General features: G+C 39.1%; 1 protein-coding gene across 2 annotated transcripts in view; it reads left to right on the top strand.

Annotated features, from left to right (window-relative positions):
- Smarca2 (SWI/SNF related, matrix associated, actin dependent regulator of chromatin, subfamily a, member 2) overlaps positions 1–13,116 on the top strand; it is a 172,544-nt gene that overhangs the window by 35,963 nt on the left and 123,465 nt on the right. For both annotated transcript variants that reach the window (XM_042699317.1, XM_042699316.1), the window contains exons 6-9: positions 5,336–5,462; positions 7,281–7,454; positions 9,072–9,245; positions 11,830–12,000. In XM_042699317.1, coding sequence (XP_042555251.1) covers positions 5,336–5,462; positions 7,281–7,454; positions 9,072–9,245; positions 11,830–12,000 — 646 coding nt within the window. The remainder of the gene's footprint in view (positions 1–5,335; positions 5,463–7,280; positions 7,455–9,071; positions 9,246–11,829; positions 12,001–13,116) is intronic.

The raw sequence follows: 13,116 nt of genomic DNA, 5'->3' as shown, positions 1-13,116 counted from the left end.
AGATACAATGCTACCAGTTGTTTTGGTAAATTACATAGAGCTACGTTCATAAGACATTCTCCATACCTAGAAATTGTATGTAATGTCTGGCCCTGTTTTCCTTACTTGGCCTCTTCTGAGTGTGTGTGTGTGTGTGTGTGTGTGTGTGTGTGTGTGTGTGTGTGTGTGTGTGTGTGTGTGTGTGTGTGTGTGTGTGTGTGTGTGTGTTTGTTAACTTTGTTTTGCTGACTGCTAAGTTTTCTGTCCTTTTTGCCACAACTTCAGTTGTAGGGTTCTTTTTCTCTTAGTATTTTTTTGGGGGGATGGAGGAGGTATGATCTTAATAGATGATTTCCTTTGCATTAAACCTATTTTAATGTATAAAACGCTTTGGTTTTTAGTCCTATATTAAGAATTGTCTTTATCAACATTTTTATATGTATTACAGAATGTGATATAATGACCGTTCTTCATATTATCATTAGTTAACAAATATCTTCTCTTTTGCAAAGCTATATGGCTTTTGAAATTATTGATCTGGACAACTCTGGGTCCAAAAGTCTGTCATGACCTTTGGCCTAAATTTTTCCTGGGTTTGTGGCAAAGAATGGGTTGATTCCAACTGAATGACAGAGGCATGTGTTAATCATCTTTGGTCATAGAGCAAAAAACGGTGTCTGCTCTGTGAAGGTAACTTGTTGAACTGCAGAGATTAGGTCAATTTATCCATTAAAAGTGTTAGATTATGTTCTTTAGATACCTGTGAAAGACACTGTGAAACTTCTTCCCTCTGACCTGTATATAGAATGACTAACCAGCCATCTTTCTGGTAACTGAAAGGGTCCAGTGCATCTGTAACATCTGACTAAGGATTTGAACACGTTCTGAAGAAAAAAAACAACTTTTGTCCCCCCAATTTGATACAGGTTGAACAGCTGTCAGAAATTCCTTAACAGATGTTAAATTTTGATTGGCCCTTGTGGTATTACTTACCTTGTCTATGAAAATTGAAAGGAAATTATTAGAATCTTGCATCTCTTTGAATTTTAAATCAGTCAGCGGCTTTCCTTGTTCATCATAAAATCGGAATTTTGACAAATTGGCTTTCTTAGAAAGTTGTAGCACCAGTAAGTGTTTTGTTTTTTTTTTGGTCAGTCATAGGCTTGAACTCTGGGCTTGGGCACTGTCCTTGTGCTCTTCAGCTCAAGGTGAGCGCTCTACCGCTTGAGCCACAGTGCCACATTCTGGTTTTGTAATGGTATATTGGAGATAAGAGTCTCACGGAGTTTCCTGTCCAGGCTGGCTTTGAATTGTGATCCTCAGATCTCAGTCTCCTGAGTAGCTAGGATTTTTGCCGTGAGCCACCAGCGCCTGGTTTACAAGTAAGTTTTGCATGTGAACAATTCACCTTAGCTCTGTACAAGCACTTTAGTTAAAACCATTTCCCACTTAAGTTTGGATCTTTTTTTAAAAATTCCAGTACTGGGGCTTGAACTCAGGGCTTTGCATTCTCCCCACCCACCCCCCCTACTTTTTTAGTCAAGACTAGTGTTCTACCACTTGAGCTACATCTCCCCTTCTGTCTTTTGGCTGGTTAATTGGATATTAGCATCTTTCAGCTTTAGTTGAATCAGTTGACTTCTAAACTTTGATTCTCAGATCTCAGCCTCCTGAGTAGCTAGGGTTTCAGGCAGAAGTCACAAATAACAAACAGACTCTTTCTTTGTTGATGGAACTTATTGATGCTTCCCACTCCCCTGTTCCATGCTGGGATGTTTGTTTTGTTTGTTTGTTTGCTTGCTTGTTTGTTTCCCAGCTAATATACCCAACGTCACTTCCTTTCATTTAGAATTAGAGGTCTGATCAAAAGTACCAGAGTTCTCAAATTGGCATGTAAGCCAATGCCACAAATGCTTGCATAGAGGATGTATTTGACATTTGAAGAGGTTTATGTGGGGAAGGACATCTTTGAATTACATCAGCCCTCTTGGGAATCAAGTCAGAATTTAGTGTGAAAGCAGGTCTGGGGAAGCAAGCATGGCTTTTTCCCCTGTGGCTTAAAAGATGTTTTTTGGCCCTTATCTCCATTGCAACCCCGAAAATTCTTTCTCAAAAAATTACCAATAGCTACTATGTACCCCAGAGTTACCAAAAGTCACACAGGTTAGCTCTCTCTATTCTCTCTCTTTCTCTCTCTCTAGCACACACACACACATACACTTCCTCTCCCTCTCTCTTTAAAGTGTCACTCAGTTCCTTGAAGGAACAAAATGTACCAGTGTCATTTTCTGTTCAAATAACTCTCCTACAGGAATCATAAACTTCTCCTCTGGACCTGAACAAATATCTGTTGCCTTTAATGGAACTCTTTTTCTTCCCAGAACAGTAACCCCTCTTGATTTACTGTTCAATCTGTATGAAAAACCTGAGTGACCTAATTCTGCCTCAATTTTCTGTACTCGTGAGGACACTAAATGAGTCTCCTGCAGGCAAGCAGTATTACATCTTGCTGTTGTTTCGGGAAGTTTAGAATCCTGAATCTCTTTATCAGACTACCCGCTGAATCCCATTGATGGGAAGATGAAATTGTCTGGAGAGGAGCATTATTTAAAATGAAGATTTCTATTAAGAACAACAACAAAGATATAATTTTCTATGTTAAAGAAGTCCCTTCCTGCACCTTTACTACCACCACCCATGGGGTGTATTGAATGCGTATCATTTTACTGTGAAATCTACCTTTTCTCTCCTCCAAGAGTTTGCACTTTGTACTTTTTCCCTCCCTTTCATACAAGAGAGCTCCTTTTGTGTTGGAAACTCTGAGAGTAACAAATGACTGGCCCTTTGGAGAAGCAGTCATTACAGGGAAAAGTGCTTCCCCAGCTCCCACTGGCTCCAGTGCTTGAGGAAGGAACCAGTCCCCTCCCCCTCCCTCCTGGCTTCCCTCTTGGACTCCCTACTTTCCCACCCTTGAAGTTCAGTGTGGTTTAATCTAAGCTCCGTCAGCCCAGGTGTCCCAAGGTTATTTATGCAGCCCTACGTTCATCATCTTTTGGAAGATTAACACAAAAGCAACTATTCCTCTAATTTAGCAACTGGCTCACTTTGTCAGAGAGTAAACCAGAGTTCACAGAGTTCACAGGGGTAGTTTGTGCTCAAGTAAGAAAGGAAAATAGAACAACCAAATTTTTGGCCACATCATCTCACTATACTGTAATATGTAATGTTCTTTTGTATGGTCGTGTGTGTGTGTGTGTGTGTGTGTGTGTGTGTGTGTGTGTGTGTGTGTTTGCCAGTCTTAAAGCTTGAACTCTAGGCCTGGACACTGTCCCTGAGTTTTTGTACTAATAGCTAGTGGTTTAACAGTAGAACCACAGCTTCACTTCGGGCATTTGGTCCCATGGATTTTCCTGCTGGTGCTGGTTTTAAACTCAAATCCTAAGATCTTGGCCCCCTGAATAGCTAGGATTAAGGGGGTGAAACTGGGCACCCAGCAGTGTAGTCTTAATCATAAGGCCATAAAATAAAGTTCTTTCAGTTTAATTTTGTGGATTTTTCTGTTAATGTTCTCAGTGTTAAGAAGTTATCCATCACTGTCTTCGAAGTCTTGAGGATAGATAGCTGGTTAAGAAAATGAACTAGAAAAATGAAGTATAGATGTTTTGTTTCATATAATGAAAATTACAATCCACAATAATAAAAATCCCATGGTTTACCACTAGTAAAAGGGATATGAAAATAGTTAAGAGAGTTTGGAAGAGTTTTTGCAAAAGAACAAAATGGTGAAAAGCATATTATGGTTGTAGGATGGCAAGGCCATTTGAGAACACTGTTATTTGAATTGATATGCTTATGTAAAAATAACAACATAGAGTAACACATGGTCATAAGTTAATGTGATTCAGTAGATTACTCAATTAGACATGTGCCAAATAAAGCAGAAACCTACCAGGTATATTATTTTCAGTGAAGTCACTAAAAAGGGAATCATTGCCCTACAATCATTTTTAAGTTTTTGAAAAAGGTATTTCATTTCTCTTTAAGTCAAATAGCTTAAACAAGCACTTACTTTAAACAAGCATTTACTTTGATATTTGGGCTGCATGAAATTTTAAGATAATATTTATCAGTAACACAATTCTTAACTCCTAACTTTTTTTTTTTTTTTACTTAGGTGCAGTAAGTTCTCTGAAAGTATATTTCAATGATCTGCCTTCTTATTGCAGTGGTTTTGGTATTAAGCCGTGACTGTTTCAATTTTGGCTTCTTTTATTAGCTCACAACAATGACACCATTATAGCATTTACCTTGTAGTATGTGTGTGTGTGTGTGTGTGTGTGTGTGTGTGTGTATGTGTGCATGCACATATGTGAGGGAGAAAGAAATAAAATTGGGCGTTAAATGTATTTAGTGAAGTTAATATTGACTCATTACCTCCTCTAATAGTATTCATTTGTTGAAATCAATTTCCAGATTTTTTTCTTCTTTTTCATTATATCCTTAAGTTGTTGTACAAAGAGGTCTCAACTTGGACATATCAGTTTATGAACACACTGCAACGTAAGCGGTGTCACCCTTTATATCATTCTCTCCCAACCCCACCCATTTTAACTCAAATTTAAGGGAGGCCTATTTAAAAATAGATTTGAATAGCATATAATTCTTTGTAAGTACAGGACTTAACACTGGCCTACCTGTGCAACAATAAGAATGTCCCAAATGAATGAAGATAGATTCTTTCATTATGGGAAGTATTCTTTTCAAGAAACTCTTAGGTTTTCACTGCTATTTACGACCTCCCCTGATGTTTGAATGTGCCTAATTTGCTCTCTTTTCTCAAGCAAGCACTTTGCTCAGAGGAAGTGGTTGTGGCTGGCAGGTTCCTCTCCAAATGCCTTGGGTTAGCTGGCTTCAGTGGCTTCAGTTGCTAAAATTGCTTTTGCCCACTCTGCTTTAGCTGCTCTCCTCATCAGTACCTTGGCAAGGAAGGCAAATGTCCTCGTTGTCTTAGGACAGAACTAGAAGTTAGGTAATGCAACTCTACATTCTAGCTGACTGTGGGTTAGGGACTTTTCTGTCTCTCGTTTCTTCTGTTTGTTAAAAGTGAGTGAGGACATTTGACTTTGCCCTGAGATGCAGCTTGGGCCTTCTTTCTGGGTGTTAGAGAGAAGTCACACAGAACATTAAATAATACATAGTAACTGGCCACATGTATTCAAAGGCAGCTTTTCTCGAGCGCCAGAAAAAATGTTGTTGGGTGTCAGAAATGGACTGAACCGATTTCCAGTCATTGATGATTAAAATGGTGATGCATATTTATATCTCTCCCTTCCCCTATTTCATTATTTCCTTTTAGACTGCAGGCTCGCATAGCTCATAGGATACAAGAACTGGAAAATCTACCTGGCTCTTTGCCACCAGATTTACGAACCAAAGCAACCGTGGAACTGAAAGCCCTTCGGTTACTCAATTTCCAGCGTCAGGTAATATCTTATTCTGGTGCATCTGGGCTAGGAAGTAGATGTAACTGTTCCTAAAGTGTAATCTACAGGTTTCCTGACGTCAATTGGATATTGTTATAAAGCTAGACATTTACAAAATAACATATCTTTCAGGCAAACAACACATAGCAAAAAGTAATGAGAATGAATTTCTTAGTGTTCTTTTTCTTTTTGATATGTCAAAAACATTTTTGTTCTCTCCTATCCTATGGCAGAATTATGATGCTTTGTTATTATGGATGAAAAACCTTGAGAACATATTGGGAAAACTTAAGTTTGCCTTTATGGCTCAAAAGCAGACAAGAAATTAGTTGATCAAAACTTCTTGGTAAACTAAGTACAAATATAAAATACTAGCCAGGAATGTGAAAAGAGTTTTAACAAATAGCCATTCTGCCAAGTTAATAGCCCATCATATTATAGAAACACGTGGAAAATAATGTCTTGTAACTCATTCACTGAAATTTAACTTTGTCAGTCATACCAAACCCGCATATCAACTAACCAGTGAGTTACCTGTTTTGTTTTGAGGGCTATGTACTCTCGCTCATCTTGTTGTTTCCTCACAGCCAAAGAGGATAAGGGAAGTTTCATCGTCACTCAGAGGGGTTTGTTTTGTTAAATTCTGGGGTATGCAGGATGAATTATTAGCAAATAAACATAGTTTAGAAAGTCTTGAATTGTATGATTTGGTCTGGGGAGGATGTGACTAAAATCACAAGGCCATTACTCTTGCTATTGTTATATGGACAAGGACATATCTTTGATCTACTGGTTATGTCACAGAGGTGCATCAGTAGTAGCTGGGTGCTATTTGGTAATTAAGTTGGTGAAAGGAAATTACTTTCAGGTCAAATTTTTTTTTTTAAGAAAAATTCTCCAAGTTTCATTTACTTCTTTGTTATAGGTGACCTTTTAACATGAATCAATAGTGATTGATAACAATTTTGTTTAATGTATATTAGCAATGTATTGCTAATGAAATTGGCCTCAATATGCTGGACTTGTACTGGCTCCTGATTTTTGCTCTTGTTGGGAAGTCTGTTGTCTATAAAGTTGCCCAATTACATTAACTGTAATTAAGGTTGCTTTCAGATTCAATTGAATTACTATTGTAATGTGTTCTCCCCGATCTCTACCCCTACTAGTACATGACACAAAATGTGGACAAAATACTATACTGTAGTGACTTACAATTAAGTCCTTACTATAATGTAAAATGTAAATATCCTGCAAAAATATCATCATTGGAATGGAAGGTAGCCGCAATCGGTATTTCCCATCATTTATTAGAGACTGTGAATTCACATTGTTCAAGTTATCTGCCGCTACCTGCCTCCAACATGAATAGAAGAAGTAACTCTTTTATTCTTTTTTTTGCAGCTGATCATTAAAGGTAATCTTTAAACACAAGAGAATGTTAGTATGACATTTAGAAGGAAATAAAAAATTTGAAAAGCTTATGAACTAATGAGTGTCATTTGAATAATAAAATAGAATGAATTACTCTATTTAAAAGGCAGGACAACATCTATCTTCTTTTCCCCCCTTCTTACTGTTAGAATACTCGAATTTTTTTTTTAATCTGAATTATTTGGGGAAAAAAATTCTACCGTTCTTGAAAATGCTATGTAAGTGTGCCATGATTTTCGTCCTTTCATTTATTCATAAACGAGTGGCTGAGTTAACTTTTTGCGGTAGACTCCTCATTCCACCCCATCAAACGGAAAAGAGAGAGAAGGTCAGGGCTAAGGACCTGGCTTCTGTTTGGGAGGCTGTCTAACCACTTTCTCTTGACAGCTGAGACAGGAGGTGGTAGCCTGCATGCGTAGGGATACTACCCTGGAGACAGCTCTCAACTCTAAAGCTTACAAACGGAGCAAGCGCCAGACTCTGAGAGAAGCCCGCATGACCGAGAAGCTGGAAAAGCAGCAGAAGATTGAGCAGGAGAGAAAGCGCCGGCAAAAACACCAGGTCCTTATACTCTTCTGCCCCTGTTTACCCGTGTAGGATGAGTCATTGGAGAGGGTTGGAATGCTTGTAAACCTGTCTCCTTGCAGGTGGTGGTGATAGCACAGGAAAAACAAAAAAGTTGGTTGAAGTATTACATAGTCTCAGTCACATCAGTTTGTGGTTGGAATTTAGGCTAAGATAGTTAAGTGGAGCACCTGCCCAGTGTCCGGGCTATTAATTGGTCCAAGATGAGTTTAGAACTTGAATTTCTTAAATTTCAGTCAAGTATGGTCTCTTGAGGCTACTGTGGTGGAATACCAGAGACTCAGTGGCTTATAAACCAGAGAAATTTATAGCTCACCATTCTGGAGGCTGAAAGGCCCATGACCAGCAGAGCAGTATGGTCAGGCCTTCATGAGGCTGTGTTCCAGGCTAGTCTTCCATCACGGGTCCTCATCACAGGAAGTAGATAAGGTAACTGTCTGGCGTCTCTTTATAAAGGAACATAATCCACTGATGAGTACCCCACTTCTTAATACCAACATACTGGATTTGGGGAGGTCACTTTCAATGCGCAGTAACAGGTATCATATTCCTATTCGCGTAGAAAGTTGCTGAATGGGTAGGTAGTGGCAGGGTTTCTTAGAGCGAAATCTTGGGGAGAAGCAATGTAAAGAAAGAAAGCATGGAGAAAGTTATTTTTATATCAGCTATAAATATAGCACCCCAGGCTCTTTAAAGTGCGTAGCTGGAGGTTTCACAGCAGTAAATATTTTAGAACATTCCTTTCCAGGAGTTGAGAAACATTTTGAGGAAGGATTAGGTTGTTTTGTCATAACCCTATATAAGTTTTTAGTCTCATGCCTTAATTGAATTTTGAAAAAATAAAAAGGGGTTTTTAGTGTAAGTAAGGTACGCATTTCTCCTCCATTATTTAAAAAGTGGATATGAATCATGTATGGCAAACTTTCTATAAAACTTGGTTTGCATCAGTTCTAAAGTATTGAAGTTAGTACAGAAGAAGTGTTCCTTTTTTGTGCATGTGCGCTATTCTTGGGGCTTAAACTCAGGGCCTGGGTGCTTGTCCTTGAGTGTCAGCTCAAGACTGGCTGACACTCTTAACTCCTTGAACCATAGCTTTACTTATGGCTTTTGGGTGGCTAATTGGAGATAAGAGTCTGATCAGCTTTCCTGCTTGGTCTGGCTTTGAACTGAGATCCTTAGATCTCAGCCTCCTGAGTATCGAGGATTACAGGCATGAGCCACCACACCAGGCTTAGAAATGATACTTTTGTAACATGATTTTTCAAAGCAAATGCCCAGGTGTCTCAGGTTTATTTTAAGGTGAATGATCAATGTGCCCTCACATCCCTTTCATAGATCTCTCTGTCTTGCATCTTTCTAGTTTCAAGTGACCACACCCTTCAGGTGGCGGCAGCTTCTTTCTTCCATAGGCTTGTGACAGCACAGATGAGGGAAATCCTCTTTCCCATCAGCCCCATCGCTCATACCAGGCCTCTCTCCCCAAATATATTCTATTACATACACACTGCGAGCTTTCCTGGACTGTGGTGATGTCTCCAGACCCTTGGGCAATGGGAGTTAAGTGTCCTTTTCTCCCGTTTGTGTATCCTTTAGGAATATCTGAACAGTATCTTGCAACATGCAAAAGATTTTAAGGAATACCATCGCTCTGTGGCCGGCAAGATCCAGAAGCTTTCCAAAGCAGTGGCAACTTGGCATGCCAACACCGAGAGGGAGCAGAAGAAGGAGACAGAGCGGATTGAAAAGGAGAGAATGCGGAGATTGATGGTAAGGGGCCCTCACAGGAGATCAGGAAGATGCTCAGCTCATATTCTGCTGCATTTAGAATGTGAAACTGAAAACTGCTTATCAAATGCATTAATAGCCACATCCAGAGCCACATCTAATGAGTGTTGTGTTTCCGTGTCCTGGGGTGCTATTGCTGTGCACATATAGCTTTGCTGTTAGTTTTTATTGGAGGTTTGCTAATCGGATCAGGAAGAATGGAAAATGCAGTTCTTTTTTTAAAAAATATGACTTCTTTGAGATGAATGATCAAGTTTGGGGAATGAGTAACTCATTAGATGGTACCTTTGAATCCAAGAAAGTCTCTTTTTTGGAAGCCTCTTTGGTGTTGACTTTTCTTTCTTTCTTTTTTAATTTATTTTTCAGTGGCCAGAATTATTCTCTAACAGAGCAAAAAGTTCATTTGGAGAGGTTCCCTTTCTGTGGTAGCAACAGTCGTCTCAAAAGCTGTTCAAGGATCCTTCCATTTGCACTCTTAGTTTTTAAAGGATAAATAAACCCAGAAGGGATAGGTTTATATTACTGGCCACAGGATTTTGTTTTATTGACCATGTATTTGGGGCATTAGCCAGAAGATACTGGATTTTGGAAAAGTGTGAATGATGTGCACAGATGACAGGAGACCCACCGATCTGTCTGGAACATCATTTCTGAATGAGTGAAGATAAAGCCTCAGCCATAATTATGTCTCTGGAGAATTCTAGTAACACTATCTTTCTAGCTTTTCTTTTCCTGGATTCCATAGAGTGAGCATCGTGTTTTCAAAGGCTGTATTTTTCGGTATTCCTAAATCTGCTACCCTCTCCATTTGGGGAAGGGAAGGAACTGTCTTAAGAGATTTCTCACCAGTGAGGAAGACCATTTTATAGTAATTGGAGCAGTCAGCAGTCAAATTTGTCTGATTCAACTGAAGTGAAACTGTATTAGAACTTCAGTAACAGATTGGTTTGACACTAATGATTAGGCATTTGCAAATCATTAATTTTTGCAATTAAATGATGGAATATACAGATAATAGAGAAACTGAAAGTTTTTTTTAAATCACTCTTTCTTCAAGTGAGATCAACCATAACCAAAAGCAATTAGAGTTATAATAACATTTTTGAGGTTCACGCTCATTCACGGGGCAGACAGCAGATAGGCTGAGGGAAGACGCTACTGTCACCCGAGTAAATGCAGGAGTGACACCCCACAGCTGCAGCCCTAAGCTTTTCTGTGATGAAGTTGCCTCTTAATGTTGCAAGCATGCTTTTTTCATCTAGGCAGCGCATGACAAGAGTATTTTGGGGTGTCCTTTTTGGGCGATGTATAAAAACAACTTCTCTTGAAATGATGCAGAGAACATCAGAGTTCTATTTCATTTAATCTCATAATGTTGCGTAATGAGAGGTGGAAGTGGAAATTATTATGTCTGTTTTATCCTTTGCGGTACCAGACTTCAGTGCTACATACTTGTCTCCAGCTACTAAGGATGGTAACTCAGGGCAGATCTCTGATAATAATATTAATAATATTAATAATAATATAATAAATCCTCTGCATTTGACCTTGCCTATCATTTACAGTGTTTTCAGTATCAAAAAAAGTTATTAGGTATACGAATGACTTACTAAAAGTTCACTTGATTCCTTGTCCTTATTCCTTAGTCTAAACTGGGAAAGAATGCAATTGGAAAGGTATCAGAGAAACAAGATGAACTAATTTTTTAAAGTTTTGAATTTGTTGTTTATTTGGTAAAACTTTGATGATCCCAAGTCATGAGAAAACATTTGTTGACTAACTGTATGGTAGAATCTCTATAAACAACATTGTCACTTAGGAAAAGCTTCCCCTGAAAGCAATGAGGTACAGGATGATTCTTCTTTTTTGCATCAGTAAGTTTTTTGAGCACTTAACTGTGTTCAAAGCTTTGTCTTAGGTACTGAGGGAGTAGACTAAACAAAACAAGGCTCTGCCATTGTGAGAGTCACATTCTAGTGGAGTATACATATTCACAAAAGCAATGATGAATTTCTATTGCTTGGTGTTCCTCTTAATTATATACATATATTTTCAATTTACTTTTATTTTTGTCAGTTGGGGGCATGAACGGGGCACTGTTCCTGAGCCCCTTTGTGCTCAAGGCTAGCACTCTACCACTTGAGCCACAGTACCACTTCCAGTTTTTAAGTGGCTAATTGGAGCTAAGAGTCTCGTGGGGAACTGTTTGGGCTGGCTTTGAACTCTCATCCTCAGATCTCAGCCTCCTAAGTAGCTAGGATTACAAGCGTGAGTTTTTAAATTAAAGTTTAACTGTTCTGAAATATAAAGCTAAAGATACATTTCAGGTCCATACCAGGTGTACATACAGTAGGGCTTTCTGCACTGTCGGTAACCCCAGGGTCCTGGGACTGGAGTGTTTCATATCTGCATGTTTTTCCTATCCTGGATTTCACATAATGACCCTTCTAACCTGGCGCATCCTGTTTGTTTCCCTCACCTCTCAAGCAGAGATTGTCAAGCAGGAGCATAGTCTGGACCTGTGGGCAAGCATGCATTATGCCCTCACTGATCTCTTTCTCAACAGGCTGAAGATGAAGAGGGCTATAGGAAACTCATTGACCAAAAGAAAGACAGGCGTTTAGCTTACCTTTTGCAGCAGACTGATGAGTATGTGGCCAATCTAACCAACCTGGTTTGGGAGCACAAGCAGGCCCAAGCAGCCAAAGAGAAGAAGAAGAGAAGGAGGAGGAAGAAGGTGAGTATTCTAGGCTAATGGTTGAGTCTGTGGCATAAAGGGCAAAAGCTAATCTCAGATGAGTATTGCTCTTGAATACTCATTGCCCAAATCGGTATCTCATGAAGGTAGACAATGCTTTGGAGATTAAGGTATAACACATAGGATTTCTGAACTAAGGCAGTGCAATCTATATTTCTGTTGTTTAATACAGGGTAATACTTTAAGTGTACATGGTCGACAGGAGAAGGGAACATATAGATGCAAATAAGTGTTTATTCAAGTTTAATCCCACCATTATGACAGGGCACTGCTGAGTTAAGAAACTGGAATGAACATTAAGAAGAGATGGCTCAGTGGTAGAATGCTTGCCTTACATGCATGAGGCGCTGGGTTCAATTCCTCAGTACCACATAAGCAGAAAAAGCCAGAAGTGGTGCTGTGGCTCAAGTGGTAGAGTGCTAGGTTTGAGCTGAAGAGCTGAGGAGCAGTGCCTAGGCCCAGAGTTCAGGCCCCACACAGACAAAAAAAGAAAAAGAAAAAAAAGAGAGAAGGAAAATGCAGTGTACAGATTGCAATAAGCCAAAGGAAGATGTATGAGATAGCTCTGGAATACTTTTGTAACAAATTTCAGCCTATTTGGACAGATGACAAAATTGTTCAATTCGGTTCTGCTGCCCTGGTGTCACAGTAAGGTAAGTGTGCACATATAGGTGTTAGGTAGTTATAGAAAAAAATAGTCCTATGTAAAACATATTCTAATTATCATGAGGCATGAAGGGTGTAATTTGGTGTCTCTGCTCTGCAGATATGACATTTCAATCCCAGAGCAACTTGCTGAATGTGTACCTGTGAATGCAGATCCCCTTGGATGGCTAGTGGTCTAGTAATTTCATTCTTGATTGACAGTCAGCTTTCCACACGGGTGGTTTCTGCATCCATGAATTCAACTAACCAAGGGTGAAAAATACTTGGAAAAATATTCCGTGGGCATTAAAATATGCAGACATTTTTTTGCCATCATTTCCTAAACAGTTTAGTTTAATAGCATTGCCATTGTACAGGTATTATAAATGAGGAGTGATATGAAGTAAAGTAGAAGATGTGCATAGCAACCATGACATCATTTTGTACTCG

Source organism: Dipodomys spectabilis, unplaced genomic scaffold (assembly GCF_019054845.1).
Source record: "Dipodomys spectabilis isolate Male_0828 unplaced genomic scaffold, ASM1905484v1 ptg000241l, whole genome shotgun sequence".
NCBI classification, from domain to species: domain Eukaryota; kingdom Metazoa; phylum Chordata; class Mammalia; order Rodentia; family Heteromyidae; genus Dipodomys; species Dipodomys spectabilis.
Note: the sequence above shows the minus strand (reverse complement) of the source record. Positions and strands in the feature narration are given on the sequence as shown.